This window comes from Delphinus delphis, chromosome 1, assembly GCF_949987515.2.
Source record: "Delphinus delphis chromosome 1, mDelDel1.2, whole genome shotgun sequence".
Lineage (NCBI taxonomy): Eukaryota > Metazoa > Chordata > Mammalia > Artiodactyla > Delphinidae > Delphinus > Delphinus delphis.
In genome coordinates, this window is record NC_082683.1 from 43869384 (window position 1) to 43888111 (window position 18728).

At 37.4% G+C, this 18728-nt stretch overlaps 1 protein-coding gene across 2 annotated transcripts in view; it reads left to right on the plus strand.

Annotated features, from left to right (window-relative positions):
• The window catches only part of SCP2 (sterol carrier protein 2), a 163755-nt gene that overhangs the window by 22577 nt on the left and 122450 nt on the right, over positions 1-18728 (plus strand). For both annotated transcript variants that reach the window (XM_060022190.1, XM_060022200.1), the window contains one exon: positions 13735-13861. In XM_060022190.1, the coding sequence (XP_059878173.1) occupies positions 13735-13861 (127 nt within the window). The remainder of the gene's footprint in view (positions 1-13734; positions 13862-18728) is intronic.

Below are 18728 nucleotides of genomic sequence, written 5' to 3' on the forward strand. Positions count from 1 at the left end.
GGCATTTCACTACCCCCCATTTCCATATACATCTGCACTTCTTTTTTTTCTTGCTCTTTTTCTTCTTTTCTTCCCTTATTCATTTATTAATTATAGCAATTTGTAACTGAATTTATTAAGATTTTGTATTTAGAATCCTAAATTTAAAAATTAGGTGATTGAACAATCTATTTGAATGTAACAAAAATAACTTGTTGTTTCTGTTTATGGCCCCTAGGTGGCTCTCTATAGCAGAGGGCTTAACTTACCACTCCTGCGTTGCTGTTTTGGTTTCTATCTTTGTCCTATGTCTTTCCCTTCAGATCATGTGTCCTAACTTCCCTTTTTATGGGTATGCTGCAAACAAAGGTAATAATTTCTTATACAAGAGAGAATTATTACCTTGAACTAAAAAGGATACTTGTTCCACTGGGAATACTATTCACAACAAACAAATATATGTGGCTGCCTACCTGGATCAAATATTTCTGATAAAAATTTAGCATCCAAGTTGAGATGTGTTGGAACCATAAAATATATATGAATTTTAAAGATTTCATATGAAAAAAGAATGAAACTGTCTCAACAATTTAAAAATATTTCTGCATATTTGTGCCAGCACAATACACATAAATGATATTGTTTAAATAAACTAAAATATTAAAAAAAATAATTTTGGGACTTCCCTGGTGGCACAATGGTTGAGAATCCGCCTGCTGATGCAGGGGACATGGGTTCGATCCCTGATCTGGGAAGATCCCACATGCCACGGAGCAACTAGGCCTGTGTGCCACAACTGCTGAGCCCATGTGCCACAAGTACTGAAGCCTGTGTGCCTAGAGCCCGTGCTCTTCAACAAGAGAAGCCACCGCAACGAGAAGCCTGCACACCGCAACGAAGAGTAGCCCCCGCTCGCCACAACTAGAGAAAGCCCACGCGCAGCAACAAATACCCAATGCAGCCAAGAATAAATAAATAAACAAAACCACTCTTACTTTAAAAAAATATATTTTTTTAAAAAAAAATTTCTTTGAAATTATAATATTTTGGATATATTGGGTTAAATTAATATATTCAAATAAATTCTACCTGTTTTTTTTTTAATGTGGCTGCTTGAAAATTTATAATTACATATATGGCTTACACATTATTTTTTTCTTTATTGGCCTGAATGTAGCCAAGAAAGGGACTTAAGAGGCTGCTGCTTTTATGAGATGAAACGGATCTATGGTTCCCGTTGTTGGCACTTCGTACCAGTTAATTTATTTTGGTTAGTTTTATAATTTCTTCAGAGTTGGAATGTTGCCACTCAGTTTGGCCTCTGACCACTTATTTTTCGGTCCATCTAAGCATGTGATTTGATGTGATTTCGATCCTCAGGTCAGCAGCAGGCAAGGAGGGAGTGCTGAAGTCAGCTCTTGGTTGAACTTTAGGCATCAGGGAAAGCCTGGGATTGGCTGTTCATAGCACAGACAAACATAGGAAAAATTAGGAGTTACATTTACCAAAGAAGTAGAGGAACAGTGTGTTCTTGTTTTTTATTTTTTGCCAAAACATCTCTTCATTATCTCTTTAGGCTGAGAACAAGAGCTGTTGCTCTGCTTTTAACTTCCTAGGGTGAACTAAACGTTTTTATCCCCTCAAAATTCAGATATTAAAACTCTGATTCCCAAGGTGATGGTATTTGGAGGTGGGGCCTTTAGGAAGTAATTAGGTTGTGAGGGTAGAGGAATCCTCATGATGGGATTAGTGCCCTTATAAAGACATGAGAGAGTTTGTTTCCACTCTGCTCTCTGCCATGTGAGGATACATTGAGAAGACAGCCCTCTGCAAACCAGGAAGTGGGCTTTCACTAGATGCCAGATGTGCTGACACCTTGATCTTGGATTTCCCAGCTCTCAGAATTGTGAGAATATGTTGGTTAATCCACCTGGTCTATGTATTCTATTATAGAAGCCCAAACTGATTAAGACATGGGGCAAGGAGCAAAAGAGATATTTCATCCCCAGATACTTAGAATGACAGATGCCAAACTTTTATGAGTGTTTGTATATATGTTTGGAAGGATTTGCATAGTTACTTCTTACATTTTCATGGCCCACTCTTACAGGAGCTGCTTATTTAAAAATTTTTATTTTCCTGGAACTTCCCTGGTGGTCCAGTGGTTAAGACTCCGCACTCCCAATGCAGGGCACCTGGGTTCCATCCCTGGCCAGGGAACTAGATCCCGCATGCTCCAACTAAGATCCTGTGTGCTGTAACTAAGACCTGACACAGCCAAATAAATATAAAAATTAAAAAAAGTAAAAATTTTATTTTCCTTGTTGTAAAAGTCATAAAAAAGGAAGAATACAGAAAAAATAAAGAAGAAATAATCACCTGTAATGACACTCATCATTAGTGATTTGCTAATTTAGCTAAAAAAAGTCGAGATTGTGCTGTATCTATAATTCGATTTACTTCATTTTCACTTAACGTTATTTTTTGAGTATGTCATGTTAAAAATTATTTATAAGCAAAAAATTTTTAATGTCTGCTTACAATTTATCACATGGCTGTATTATAATTTACTTAGGATTGCTCCTGTTATTGGACATTTAGATTTTTATTTATTATTATTGTAAGGTATGCTGTGATGAACACAATTTCAGCAATATTTTTCTGCACTTGATTCTTTTCTTGTGACAGATCCCAAACTGATATTATTTAGTAAAAGATATGAACTTTTTCTTTTAAAGACTAATGACTTTATTATTTTCAGAAAGGAATTCATGCTAATTATAAAGAAATTCAAACAATACAGTAAAATCCAAAGGGGAAAAAAAGTTTTCCCAAATCCCAGTTTCATTAACACTTATTAGGGGTGAGAGAGCGGGAGAGACAGAGAGAGAGACAGAGAGAGAGGGAGAGGGAATGAATTACCTTTTCCTTTTCTTCAGTCCTAAGGAGGAGGACCCCACCCTTATGACCTCATTTAATCTTTGTCTCTGAAAAGCCCTTTTCCCCCCAAATACAGTAACATTGGGGGTAAAGGATTCAACATAACTGTTGGGATGGAGAAAATTCAGTCCATAGCAATGAAGGTTCCAATTTTGCCACATCTGCCAAAATTTGTTATTGTCTGTCTTTTTTATTACAGCTATCCTAGTAGGTGTGAAGCAGTATCTCCTTGTGGTTTTGAGTTGCATTGCCATGATGGCTAATGATGTTGAATATCTTTTCATGTATTAAAGGCCATTTGTGTATCTTTGGAGAAATGTCTGCTCAGATCCTTTGCCCATTTTAAAATTAGGTTGTCTCTATATTATGGAGTTGTAAGATATATTCTAGATACAAGTCCTTTATCAGATAGATGATTTGCAAATATTTTCTCCCATTCAGTGGCTTCTCTTTTCAGTTTTTTAATGGTATCCTTTAAGGCAGCAGTCCCCAACCTTTTTGGCACCAGGGACCTGTTTCATGGAAGACAATTTTTCCACGGATGGGGTTGGGGTGGGGTGATGGTTCAGGCGGTAATACAAGCAATGGTTCAGGTGGTAATGTGAGCGATGGGGAGCATCAGATGAAGCTTCGCTTGCTTGCCCACCACTCACCTCCTGCTGTGTGGCCTGGTTCCTAACAGGCAGAGGACTGATACTGGTCCACAGCCCAAGGGCTGGGGACCCCTGCTTTGAGGCATAAAAGTTTAAATTTTGATGAAGTTCAATTGATCTATTTTTTGTTGTTGTTGCTTATGCTTTTGGTGTCATATCTAAGAAACACTGCCAAATTCAAGATCATGACAATTTACTTTTATGTTTTCTTGTAAGAATTCTGTAGTTTTAGCTGTTACAGTTAGGTCTTTTTTCCATTTTGAGGTTGTTTTTTTTTAATATAGTGTGAGGTAGGGATCCAACTTCATTCTTTTGCATGTGGGTGTCCAGTTGTCCCAGCACCATTTACTGAAAAGACTATCCTTAACACCCATTTACTTGTCTTGGTACCTTTGAAAAAATAACTTGATAGGGCTTCCCTGGTGGCACAGTGGTTGAGAGTCCGCCTGCCGATGCAGGGAACGTGGGTTCATGCCCCGGTCCGGGAGGATCCCACATGCCGCGGGGCAGCTAGGCCCGTGAGCCATGGCCGCTGAGCCTGTGCGTCCGGAGCCTGTGCTCCGCAATGGGAGAGGCCACAGCAGTGAGAGGCCTGCGCACCGCAAAAAAAAAAAAAACAAAACCAAAAAAACCCTTGATTTTGGGACTTGACTCCGTGCTCCCAATGCAGGGAGCCTGGCTTCAATCCCTGGTCAGGGAACTACATCCCACATGCATGCTGCAACTGAGAGTTCGCATGCCGCAACTAAGAGCCTGCATGCTGCAACTAAGACCCAGTGCAGCCAAATAAAGTAAATAAATAAATAAATATTTTTTAAAAAAACAAACCACACTGTCAAGGGTAAAGACTTAATAAAAATAATATTTAAAAAAATTGATTTTAATTGTGAGAGTTTATTTCTGTACTCTCAATTCTATTCCACTGATCTATATAGTCTTATGCTAGTTAATACTACAATGTTTCAGTTACTGGTTTTTTTTTGTTTTTGTTTTTTTGGACCCACTGTGTGGCAGGCAAGATTTTAGTTCCCCAACCAGGGATCAAACCCATGCCACCTGCAGTGGAAGCACAGAGTCCTAACCCCTGGACCACCAGGGAATTCCCTGGTTACTATTGTTTTTTAGTAAGTTTTGAAATCAGGAAGTAAGAGTCTTCTAAATTCTTCTTTTTCCAGATTGTTTTGGCTGTTCTCTGTCCATTGAATTTCCACATGAACTTTGGGATTGGCTTATCAATATTTGCAAAGAAACCAGTTGAGATTCTGATAGGGATTGTGTTGACTGTATATCATTTTGAGGAGTACTACCATTTTAACCATCTGAAATCTTCCATTCATGAGCATGGAATGTCTTTTCATTTATTTAAAATAGATCTTTCATTTCTTTCAACAATGTTTATAGTTTTCTGAGTGTAGGTTTTATACTTTTTTTGTTAAATTTATTCCTAAGTGTTTTATTTTTAGTGATGCTTTTGTAAATGGAATTATTTTCTTTCTTTTTAATATTTATTTATTTGGCTGTGCTGGGTCTTAGTTGTGGCATGCGGGATCTTTGGTTGTGGCATGCAGGATCTTTAGTTGTGGCATGCAAACTCTTAGTTGCGGCATGTGGGATCTAGTTCCCAGACCAGAGATCGAACCTGGGCCCCCTGCATTGGGAGCATGTAGTCCTAGCCACCAGACCATGAGGGAAGTCCCTATTTTCTTAATTTCATTTTGAGTTGTTCTTGGCAAGTGTATGGAAATATATTTAATTTTTATATATTGATCTTATATCCTGTAATCTTGATGAACTTGTGTATTCTAATAGATTTTAGTGGATTCCTTAGGATTTTCTATTTGCAAGATAATGTCATCTACAAATAGAGATAGTTTTTCTTCTTTTTTTTTTCAATTTGGTTGCTTTTTATTTATTTTCTTGCCTAATTCCCCTAGCTGGAACTTCTAGGACAATGTTGAATAGAAATGGTGAGAGCAGACATTTCATCTTGTTTCTGCTTTTATGAGGGAAGCATTCAGTCTTTCACCATTAAGCATGTTATCTGTGGTAGATGCCTTTTATCAGGTTGAGGAAGTTCCCTTCTTTTCCACACTTAAAAAAAATTTTTTTTAGTCAATTAATTTTTGGCTGCATTGGGTCTTTGTTGCTGCATGCAGGCTTTCTCTAGTTGTGGCGAGCGGGGGCTACTCTTCATTGCAGTGCGTGGGCTTCTCATTACAGTGGCTTCTCTTGTTGCAGAGCACAGACTCTAGGGTGCATGGGCTTCAGTAGTTGTGGCACATGGGCTCAGTAGTTGTGGCATGCAGGCTGTAGAGCACAGGCTCAGTAGTTGTGGTGCACGGGCTTAGTTGCTCCGCAGCATGTGGGATCTTCCTGGACTAGGGATCGAACCCGTGTCCCCTGCATTGGCAGGCGGATTCTTAACCACTGTGTCACCAGGGAAGTTCCTCCATGCTTTTTTTTTTTTTTTTTTTTTTGCGGTACGTGGGCCTCTCACTGCGGTGGCCTCTCCCGTTGCGGAGCACAGGCTCCGGACGCGCAGGCTGAGCGGCCATGGCTCATAGGCCCAGCCGCTCCGCGGCACGTGGGACCCTTCCGGACCGGGGCACGAACCCACGTCCCCCGCATCAGCAGGTGGACTCTCAACCACTGCGCCACCAGGGAAGCCCCCTCCATGCTTTTTAAAAGTGTTTTTTTTTTAATCAGGAATCTGTTTAGGATTTTGTCAAATGCTTTTTCTGTGTCTGTTGAGACGATTGTGTGGTGTTTGCCCTTTATTCTATTGATATGGTGTATTACATTAATTGATTTTTAGACATTAAACCAACCTTGCATTCCTGGGATAAATCCCACTTTGTCATGGGTTTTTTTAATGTGTTGTTGATTCAGTTTGCTAGCATTTCATTGAAGATATTTTCATCTACATTCGTAAGAGATATTGGTGTATAGTTTTCTTGTGATCATCATTCTTTTTAATTTTCTTCACACAGTGGGTGTACAGTGGTATCTTATTGTGGATTTAATTTGTATTTTCCTAATATTTAATGGTGTTGAGCATCATTACATGTTTTTATTTGTCATTGGTATATCTTCTTTGATGAATTCAATGACTGTTCAAATATTTTGCCCAATTATTAGTTGGTTATTTTCTTACTATTGTGTTGTAAGAGTTCTTTATATATTCCAGATAGATACAAGCTCTTGTTCAATATGTTTTACAAATATTTTCTCCAGCTCTCTGGACTTGCCCTTTCCTTTTATAAATGGTATCTTTTGAAGAGCAAAAGTTTAAAATTTTGATGAAGTCCAGTTTGTTTGTTTTCTACTATTGTGCTTTTTGTATCCTATTTAAGAAAATTTTAAGTTAATTTTTGTAAGTGGTAGGAAGTAAAGATCAAAGTTTAAAATTAAAAAAAAAATGTGTATCCCATATTTCATACAGCCCCATTTGTTGAAAAGATTATCTTTTCCCCATTGAACTGCCTTGACATCTTTGCTGATAATCAGTTGACCATGTAGTGTGGATCATTTTTTGGACTCTTCCTTGATCAGTCTTTATACCAATACTTTACTTTCTTGAATACTGTAACTTTATAATAAGCCTTGAAATCAAATTGGGATGCATATTCTCCAACTTTGTTTTTCTTTTACAAAATTGATTTGGCTATTCTAATCCTTTGCATTTCCATATACATTTTAACAATTGGCTTGTCAATTTCTATAAAAATGCTTCCTGTAGTAGATTTATAGGTTAATACATAGGGATCTCTACATTTTTAACAATATTAAATGTTCCAGTCCATGAAAATTGTTTATCTGTCTTTATTTAGGCCTTTGATTTCTTTCAGTAATGTTTTTTAGTTTTCAATGTGTAACTCTTTTACATATTTTATTAAAAATTTCCCCAGGTATTTCAAGTTTTTTATGTTATTAAAAATAACACTTATTTTAATACCAGTTTCCAACTGTACATTGTATTTTGTGATCTAGCTAATCTCTCTTCCTAGTCTAGTGGCTTTTTTAAGATTCTGTAGGATTGTCTGCATAAACAATCGTATCATTATGTACAAGACAGTTTTATTTCTTCCTTTTCAATCTGTATGCCTTTTATTTATTTTTCTTGCCTTATGATTGCACTGGCTAGGGTCGTCACAACAAATTGAAATAGAGGTTGTGAGGTCATTTATCTTTTCCTTGTTTTTGATCATAGGGGAAAACATTCAGATTTCACTATTAAATATGTTAGCTGTAAGTTTTTCACAGATGTTCTTTATCAGGTTGAGAAAGTTACCTTCTATTCTTAATTTGCTGAGAGTTTCTGTCCTGAGTATATGTTGAATTTTCTCACTTGCTTTTCCTGTACCTATGAGAGATCCTTATTTTGTTTGTTATTCTTAATTTAGTTGGTTAATATGGTGAATTATATTGATTGATATGTGAATATTAACCCATCCTGTATTTCTGGGGTAAATGCTTGGTTGTGATGTCTTATCTTTTATATGTTGTTGGATTTAATTTGTTAAAATTATGCTAATGATTTTTGTGTATATGTTTGTGATGGTGTTGATTTGTTTTCTTTTTTGTTTTAATGTTTATTTACTTTTGATATCAGGATAATGCTGGCCTCATAGAATGGTTGAGAATTGTTCCCTTCTCTCTTTTTTTTTTTATTTAGGAAGAGTTTGTTTATATAATTGGTATTTTTTTCCTTAAATGTTTGGTAGTGTTCACCAGTGCACATCTAGGTCTGTAGTTTTCTTTATGGGAAGGTTTTAAAGTTCAGTTTCTTTAGTAAGTATATTACTATTCAGGTTATCTATTTCTTTTTTTGAGTGGGCTTTGATAGTTTGTGCCCTTTAAGGAATTTGTCCATTTCATCTAAATTGTTGAATTTATTGACAAAAACTTGTTCATATTATTCCCATAGTATCCCCTCAAGGTAGGATCTTTAGATATGTCCTTTCTCTTCTTCTGATGTTGGTAACCTTTGTCTTCTCTATTTTTTCCATGATCAGTATAACAAAAGGTGTTTATCAGTCTTATTGATCTTGTCAGAGTACCAGCCCTTGTTTTCATTGATTTTTTTCTCTTTTTTATTTCATTCTACTAGGACCAGCCCTTGTTTTCATTGCTTTTCTCTATTTTTTTTCTCTTTTCTATTTCATTCTACTAATTTCTATCCATTCTACTTCATTCTGCTCATTTTCTGTTTATATCTGCTGTGAACCTTAATATTTCAATTCTTACATTGGATTTAATTTACTCTGTTTTGTAGTTTATTAAGCTGGAAGCTTAGGTCATTGATTTTAAATCTTTTCAAACATGGGCATTTAATGTTATAGATTTCTTTTAAAACACTGCTTAAGCAGCATACCACAAATTTTTTATGTCATGATTTCATTCTCATTTAGGTCAAATTGGTTAGCAGTTTCCATTGTGATTTCTTCTCTCACCCATACATTAGAAGTGTGTTGCTTAGCTTCCTAACATTTGGGCAGTTTACAGATACCTTTTTGTTACTGATATTTATTTCTATTTTAATTATCTGTGGTCAGAGAATATACTTTGTATGATGTGAATGCTTTTTCATTTATTGAGACTTGTTTTTTGGCTCCAGATGTGGTGTGTTTTGGTAAATATTCTTGTGCACTTGAGAAGAATGTGTACTCTACTGTTGTTGGGTGGAGTGTTCTATAAATTCTAGGTCAAGTTGGTTGATAATATCGGTTGCCTTCTATATCCTTACTGGTTTTTCTGTCTACTTGTTCTATCAGTTATTGAGAGGGAGGTATTGAGATCTGCTGCTAAATCTGTGGATCTGTCTATTTTTTTTCAGTTTTATCAGTTTTTGCTTCGTGTAGTTTGAGGCTCTCATATTAGGTGTATTAACATTTAAGATTGTTATGTCCTTGATAAATTGACCCCTTCATCATTGTGAGGTGATGTGAGGTGTATTATATCATGAAACTGAAAACGCATTTGTGAAAGTTTTTATGGATCCCAGCCAGGTACTCCCTTTGTCAGACCCTGCCTCTTGAAGGATTTTAGGCTACTTATAAGAACTTATCTCTTGTAGTGTTCTTTGATGTTATATCTATTTTGTCTGATATTAACATAGCCATTTCAGCTTGCTTTTGAGTAGAATTAGAATTGTTTATCTTTTCCCATCCTTTTACCTATTTCTGTCTTTATGTTTGAATTATATTTTTTAGGCAGCATTTAGTTGGGTCTTGCTTTTTAACAATATAATAATCTTTGCCTTTTAATTGGGCTTTTTATATCCTTTCCACTTAATGTGGTTATTGATATAGCTGGGTTTACATTAGTGGTTAGTTGAAACTGATGCCTACCGGCTTGTACCAGCTTGCAAGATCTGATTATGCATATCTCTTCTCATCTTTGCTTTCAGTGACATCATGCTAGTAGATTCAAATTGGCCATGGTGGGAGTATTTACAACACAAAAATAGACAAATGCTATCAATAAGACCACCCTCACCCCCCATGAGACTATTAAACATTTATTAGGACACCACTGATATAAATCTACCATCTTTCTACTCATTTTCTTTTTGTGCAATATCTTTATTCCTTTTTTCCTCTTTGTCTTCTTTTCTGTTCATTGAGAATGTTTTATAATTTTATTTTGTCTGTTTTATGAACATATTAACTATGCCTCAGGTGTTTTGCTTTTAGTGGTTGCTTTAGGGTTTACATTCATCTTTAACTTATTCACAAACCACCTTTAAGTAATGTTACGACTGTTCACTATAGTATTACATGTGAACCTTACAAAGTATTTTTTTGTTTACCTCTTCCTAGAGGCACATTTTACTTCTATACATGTTATAAGCCCTATATCAGCTATTGATTTTGCTTTAAATAGTCAATTATTTTTAAAAGAATTCTTAAAGTAGAAAAAAAACATATATTTCTCCACATGTTTATAATTTTCAGTGATCTTTATTCCTTTATTATTGATTCCAATTTTCCTCTAGGATTATATTCCTTCTGCCTGAAGATTCTCCTTTAACATTTCACATAGTGCTGGTCTGCTGGTGATGAATTTTATCAGTTTTGTATGTTCTAATAATTCTTTATTTACCTTATTTTTTTTACCTTTTTTTTTAAAGATGTATTTGCTGAGTACAGAATTCTAGTTTAGCTTCACTCTTTTTTTTTTTTTGGCTTTCATTGTTTTCAATTTAAAGTCTGCTGTCATTCTTATTTTTTTGTTCCTATATACTTAATGTGTATTTTTCTTTGGTTACTTTTAAGATTTTTCTTTATCACTGTTTTTTTTTTTTTTTTTTTTTTTGGGTTCGTGGGCCTCTCACTGTTGTGGCCTCTCCTGTTGCGGAGCACAGGCTCCTGACGCGCAGGCTCAGCGGCCATGGCTCACGGGCCTAGCTGCCCCGCGGCATGTGGGATCTTCCCGGACCGGGGCACGAACCCGTGTCCCCTGCATCGGCAGGCGGACTCTCAACCACTGCACCACCAGGGAAGCCCTATCACTGTTTTTTGTTTGTTTGTTTGTTTCATGGTATGCGGGCCTCTCACTGTTGTGGCCTCTCCTGTTGTGGAGCACAGGCTCTAGACACGGAGGCCCAGCGGCCATGGCTCACGGGCCCAGCCACTCCACGGCATGTGGGATCCTCCCGGACCAGGGCACGAACCCGTGACCCCTGCATTGGCAGGCGGACTCTCAACCACTGCACCACCAGGGAAGCCCTATCTATCACTGGTTTTGAACAATTTTATTATGACATACCTTGGTGTAGTTTTATCGTGTTTCTTGTGCTTGGGGTTTGTTGAGGTTCTTGGATATATGAGTTATAGTTTTTATCAGGTTTGAAAATTTTTCATCCATTATGCCTTAAAATATTTTTTTTCTGACTTCTGTCTCTCTCCATTTTCTCTGTTTCTGGGACTCCAATTACATATCTACTAAACTTCTTGGTTGTTGTTCCATAATTCACTGATTTTGTTCATTTTTTTCTAGATTTTTTCCTCCATATTTTAATTTGCTACTTCTCCAAGTTTACCAATCTATGCTGCATTGTCTAATCTGCTGTTAATTCCACTGAATTTACTTTTCATTTCAGACAATGTATATTTTATCTCTAAAAGTTTCATGTGGGTCATTTTTTTCTATCTTCCCTATTTTTCTTTGTCATGTTCATGCTTTCTTCTACGTTCTTGAACAGATGGAGTATATTATAGTAACTGTTTTAATGTTCCCATCTAATTCTATCAGCTATATCATTTCTATTGATTGATTAATCCACTCTTTACAAGTTGTACTTTTCTGTTTCATTGCATGCCTTATAACTTGTGATTGAATGCTAGACATTTTAAATTTTACTTTGTTGGGTGTTGAATTTTTATGTTCTGTTAACTACTTAGGGGTTTGTTCTGGGGTAGGTGTTTTTTAGAAGTGGTTTGATACTTTTGAGACTTGCTTTTAAGCTTCATTAGGTAGAATCAGAACAGCCTTTATTATTCTAAGACTAAACTGACACTGTTACTCAAGCAGTAACCTCAGGATTCCATTGATGCCCCATATGTTAGGAGAATAAGAACTATTCCTGTCCCTGTGGGAACATTGGGAATTATTCTGCCTGCTCCTTTCCAGTGATTCTTTCCCTGGTCTCAGTAGTTTCCTCATATTCATGTGTTGATTAGAGTCATTGAAAACTCAAGAGGAACTCTCTTCAGATCTTCAGCTCTCTCTCTCCCTCCCTCCCTCTCTCTCTCTCTCTCTCTCTCTCTCTCTCTCTCTCTCTCTCTCTCTCTCTCGTCTCTCCATTACTCTTCTCTGTGAGTTCTTTCAGAGATCACTATACTAAGCTTTATGTTGTCCATTGTCTGAAAACAGTTGCTTTGTATATTTTGTCCAGGTTTTTAGTTGCTTAAGACAGAAGGGTAAATCTGGTTTCTATAGTGCATCATGACTAGAAGCAGAAGTTGTATATCATTGTTTTCATTCACATTCCTTTTTAACTTAGGTATGAACATTTTCTGTATTTTTTTAAATGTTCTTTTTTAGATTTCTTTTGACAGAAAAAAATTTACATCTATGGAAATCCAAACACATAATTATATATACTTATTTTTAAGATTTTTGTGTTCACAGATTCCACAGATCCCATTTATCAGCTCATTTTGTCTTACTCCTTTGGATTGTCAAGTTACTTATCATATCTAACTAAATAATTTTCCTCTTGTAAGCCTATTTTTTCTTAATCTTAGTTTTTTCATAGCATTCCCTTTAGAACCCCTTTGTGCACCAAAAAAATCTTGATTTATTTCATTTAACAATTATTTATGGAATGTTTACTATGTAACAGGCCGTATGCTAGGCATTGGATACACATACAGAAGTATGTGAAGCAGAGTTCCTGCCCTCAGTGTGTTCATAGTCTAGTAGGTAAACTGGTAAGAAAGTTAGCTTTCCCTTTGTAGAATGTTTGCAGTAGGAGCTGTGTTTTTCTATTCTAGAACCATGGAAACAGAGGTGATTGCACTCTGAGTATCACTTTATCCTAACCCTAATTCACTCTTTTTCTCAAATACCCAAGCCTGCTCCTGCCTTTGGGTCTTTATTCTTGCTGTTCCTTCTGCCTTGAATGCTCCTCTCCCAAAGGTGTCCAAATGACTTGCTCCTACTCCTTCACATCCCTGCTCAAATGTCATTTTGTCAATGTGACCTCCCTTGACTATTTTCTATAAAGTAGCACTTCCCACTTTCAATCTTTATCCCTATACTTGAATTTATTCATTATAGCATTACTATTTACATTTTAATTAATTTTCATCCCCATTACTTTGTCCCCTCCTCCCTCAAATGTAAATGCCAGATGAGCAGGGACTTTATCTGTTTTGTTCACTGTTTTATCCCCAGCACCTTGAGTAGTTATTTGCACATATGGATTCTTTATACATGTTTCTTGAAAGAATTAATACCTCTTTGGTCACTTGATTATTTTTCCTTCCCATGTTTCCCTGCAAAGCGTTTTCTGACTGATTTTATTCACATTGTCCATTTTTGGCTTACTCTACACTTCAAATAAGTAAATGTCTTAGTAACGCTGTAATAGTTAAAAGAGACACCTATCATCATGTCAAGTACTTATTCAATTTTGTGTTTTCCCCTCTCTTAGTTTTCAAACAGGACCAATCCAATTGATAAGCATCTCGAAGTCCTGATCAACAAGTACGGATTGTCAGCCCACCCAGTTGCTTCTCAGATGTTTGGGTTTGCTGGAAAAGAGCACATGGAAAAATATGGTATGTTAACAAACTTCAAGTCTTATTGGTAGTTACATACATGTGTGAGAAACAATAGGTATTTCTTAAGAAACTGGGGGGGATGCCAAGATGTATAAAATATGAAATGGTTTTTCAATTAAGTTGAAGAAATAGTCTGTATAGAATTCAGTTTTCTAAAAGTATTTATACATAGGACATCATATGAGAAGTACCTAGACTGCTCCAAAACAAGACATTGAAATAGGAAAAATCACATAAATCTTGTCTCCTTTAATCATAGACTATAAGTTGAGGCTCATTAGTTCTGAATATGGTAATGAGACTTAAAGCTAGCTCTTGGTAATAGATTTATGTAGCCAAATTTTATTCTCAGTATTTGAATCCATCAGGAGTCCATCATCATCTGTCAATCCATAGTGTTTTACGAGATTTAAATTTCATAGTTGATTTTTATTTTGTAGGTAAACATCCTAGCTTTTTGACTGATGATCAGTGATCAGCCTGCCTTAGCCAGTTAGATAAAGCATGGGATAGTGCAGATAGAGTTTTTGATTTTGTTTTTGTTTTTATTGTATGACCCTGAACCAGTGCCTTGTTGTGTACTGTGAGATAAGAAAGAAAATAGTTGTGCTTGAAAGTTCAGCGTTCCTATTCTTTGCAGGAAATATATCCCAGGTTTGATAGTCAAGATCAAGTAATCAGAAAGGAAAGAAATCTTCAAGGAAGAATGGTAGGATGGTATAGAGGAGCACTGCCAGTTTGGGGCCATGGAAATTTTCTTTCTTGTAGCTATTTCTTACCATTTTAAACTCAGTCCATTCCAATCTGGCTTCCCTCCTTTCTCAAGGCTACCACTGATCACTACGTTGCCATATCAAGTAAATACTTTTCAATCCTATTTTAATAGACCTCAGCACCATTAGTCCCTTTTGATCACTTCTTTCTTAAAACATTCTCTTCTCTTGGCCTCTGTGACATCTCGTTCTTCTGGTTTTTCTTGCCTCTTTGGCTATTCCTTGTCCATTTCCTTTTTAATTTTTTTGAATGATTTTTAAAAAATTTATTTATTTATTTATATTTTTTATGTTTGGCTGTGTTGGGTCTTCATTGCTTCGCATGGGCTTTCTCTAGTTGCGGCGAACGGGGGCTACTCTTTGTTGTGGTGCAGGGGCTTCTCATTGTGGTGGCTTCTTTTGTTGAGGAACATGGGTTCTAGGTGCATGGGCTTCAGTAGTTGTGGCTCGTGGGCTCTAGAGCGCAGGCTCAGTAGCTGTGGCGCACAGGCTTATTTGCTCCGTGGCATGTGGGATCTTCCCAGACCAGGGCTGGAACCTGTGTCTCCTGCATTGGCAGGTGGATTCTTAACCACTGCACCACCAGGGAAGTCCCTCCATTTCCTTTTTTTTTTTTTTTTTTTTTTTGCTGTACGCGGGCCTCTCACTGTTGTGGCCTCCCCCGTTGCGGAGCACAGGCTCCGGACGCGCAGGCTCAGCGGCCATGGCTCACGGGCCCAGCCGCTCCGCGGCATGTGGGATCTTCCCGGACCGGGGCACGAACCCGTGTCCCCTGCATCGGCAGGCGGACTCTCAACCACTGCGCCACCAGGGAAGCCCCCTCCATTTCCTTTTGAAATAAATAATTCATTTAAAATATTGAGCTATTATTATATTTCAGGCACTATTCTAGGCACTGGAATATAGCAGTATATCAGTTAGCTATTGCTGTGTAATAAACCACTCCAAAACTCAGCAATTTTAAACAATGATTATTTATTATTATAGCTTACACGTTTGTAGGTTGACTGGGAATCAGATGATCTAAGTCATGCTCAGCTCTTTTTGTCTGGGTTGATCATATGACTGTAGGTTGGTTGGAGGCTCTGTTTTAGTACTGCTTGGCTGGGTCATATGTCGCTCATTTTCCTCTTGGGACCGGAGGGCCAGCTCTGGGATGTCCTTTTCATGGTCACCGCAGAAGCACAAGAGAATAATCTGCAACATGCAAGGCCTTTTGAGACTTGACCAAAGCAAGTCACATGGCAAACTTGGAATCAAGGGATAGGGTAATATACTCTACTTCTTTTGTGGTAGGAAACTTCAAAGTCAGACCATAAAGGATACTCAGGAGGGAAAAAGAATTAGGGACATCAGTGCATTCATTCACAAGCAACAAATAAGCAAATGAAATGTGAGGGTTTTGCTTTAATTTCTAGTCGAGGAGAGACAGTAGCATATGAAAAAAACTACGATAATTTCAAACAATTATTAGTCCTGTGAAGAAAATAAAACAAGGTAAGGCACTTGTGGGAGAGGGAGGCAAACTTAGGATAGTCAGTGATGCACTCTATACTTGTATATCCAGTTGGCATCTTTGCTTGTGTATGTAACAGATGTCTCAAATTTCACATGTTCAGATGCAAACTCTTCATTCTGTTCCCCCATATCTTAAATTTGCTCCTTCTCTACTTTTCCTCATCTCAGTAAGTGGCATTTCCATCCATTCAGATGTTCAAAGCAAAAACATGAGTCATCTTTGACACTTCTCCCTGCTCTTCCCCTACTCCAGTCCATCACTATCAGTTCTACCTTCAAACTCCAAATTATGTTTTTTTCCCCCAGTTTCTTTTACTATTGCAGCTCTTATCCCAGACCATAATTTTTCAAACTTTGATCTGTGACCTGCTAGGAAATTAAGGATTCAAAGTAATGATTGAACCCAGCATTTTAAAAAAAATATGACATTTGTTGTTGTTGTGTATTATAACTCAAGTCAGAGAAATGCACACAACATAAATACACAGCTTCATGAATCAAGCTCATAACTGTGACCTAAATTACCTCCCAGGTCAAAAATAGAATGCTAACACTTAAGAATCCTCTCTGTAGATAATTTTTATCTTAAGAACTTTGTGGGTCTCCTGTGAATCTTGTTTGGTCACGCCATCAGTCAACAAGCTACGCCTGCAAAACTCTCTGGGCTCAGTGCCCTTCTGCCTTGGGTCCTTTCTGAGATGGCTGAGGAGCAGCGTTCTTAAGCTTCCTAGCAACCCTTTGATTGAGAGGATTTGTGAGGCACAGGTTTTTTCTCTTTAGAGGGCTTTTTTTTCTCTCTGAACAACATTCTGAGGCATCACCTTTGATCTTTCTGAGGTCTTAACAAAAGATTTGTCACAATATGGGCTTCATTTTTGGACCATGTTTTCCTGGCAATGCCCTGGATTTGATCTTTGCTCAAAGACTATTTCTTTTTTTTTTTTTTTAACATCTGTATTGGAGTATAATTGCTTTACAATGTTGTGTTACTTTCAGCTTTATAACAAAGGGAATCAGCTATACATCTACCTATATCCCCATATCCCCTCCCTCTTGTGTCTCCCTCCCACCCTCCCTGTCCCACCCCTCTAGGTGGTCACAAAGCACCGAGCTGATCTCCCTGTGCTATGCAGCTGCTTCCTGCTAGCTATCTATTTTACGTTTGGTAGTGTATATATGTCCATGCCACTCTCTCACTTCGTCCCAGCTTACCCTTCCCCCTCCCCGAATCCTCAAGTCCATTCTCTAGTAAGTCTGCGTCTTTATTCCCGTCAAAGACTATTTCTTAATTTTAGCATCTTTTACCACTTTGAAAGGCTGAGAATTTTCAAAACTATCAAGTCCTGACTCCTTTTTGTTTAATAGTTCTTTCTGCAATATAGCATTATAGAATTTTACTGTAAGCAGCCAGAAGAAACCATGTGGCAGTTTCTATATTTTGCTTATTAACTAGTTTCTACATAACTGCAAGTATAGTATTACTGTAATCTCTGCTTCTATTTTAACAGGGCTCTCCTTTCCTCCAGTTTTCAGTAAGATTTTGTCCTTTCACAAACTCTCACCTGTAGCATCCCCTCAAAGGACTTTGAGGCTACTACTAATGGTTTCTTCAACGCACTTTACGCTTTTGCTAGCAATTGTTCCAAACTTTGGAACTAGAATGGTTCCAAAGCCATTCACATATCTTATATTTTTGTTCAGTGTAACTCCATTTCCACTATATTAGTTTGCTTGGGCTGACATAGCAAATACCATAGACTGGGTGGCTCAAAGAACATAAATTTATTTCTCATTGTTCTAGAGGCTGGTAAGTCTAAAATCAAGACGCACGATAGGTTTTATACTGATACTGGTTTTATACTGATGCACGATAGGTTTTATAGGTTTTTTCTTGGGTTATAGGTGACTGCCATCTCACTGTGTATTCACATGACCTCTTCTTTTATGTGGGTGCAGAGAGAGAGGGAGAGAGAAACATCTTTGTCTTCCACTATTTGTAAGGATTCTTATAAGGACACTAATCCTATCAGGAGGCACTCACCCTCATGACCTCATCTACCATAATTACCTCCCAAAAGACCCATCTCCAAAAACCATCACATTGAGTGTTAGGAATTCAATAAATGAATTTTCTTTTTTTATATAAATTTATTTATCTTTGGTTGCATTAGGTCTTCGTTGCTGAGTGTGGGCTTTCTCTAGTTGCAGTGAGCGGGGGCTACTCTTCATTGTGGTGCATGGACTTCTCATTGCTGTGGCTTCTCTTGTTGTGGAGCGCGGATTCTAGGCACACGGGCTTCAGTAGTTGTGGCTCACGGGCTCTAGAGTGCAGGCTCAGTAGTTGTGGTGCACGGGCTTAGTCGCTCTGCGGCATGTGGGATCTTCCTGGACCAGGGCTCGAACCCATGTCCCCTGCATTGGCAGGTGGATTCTTAACCACTGCGCCACCAGGGAAGTCCAACAAATGAATTTTGAGGGGACACAATTCTGTCCATGGCATTCAGGTACCAAAATATGTATCAGTATTTTCTATTGCTTTGTTACGGTGAGACTCTCCTTTTAAAAATCATTTC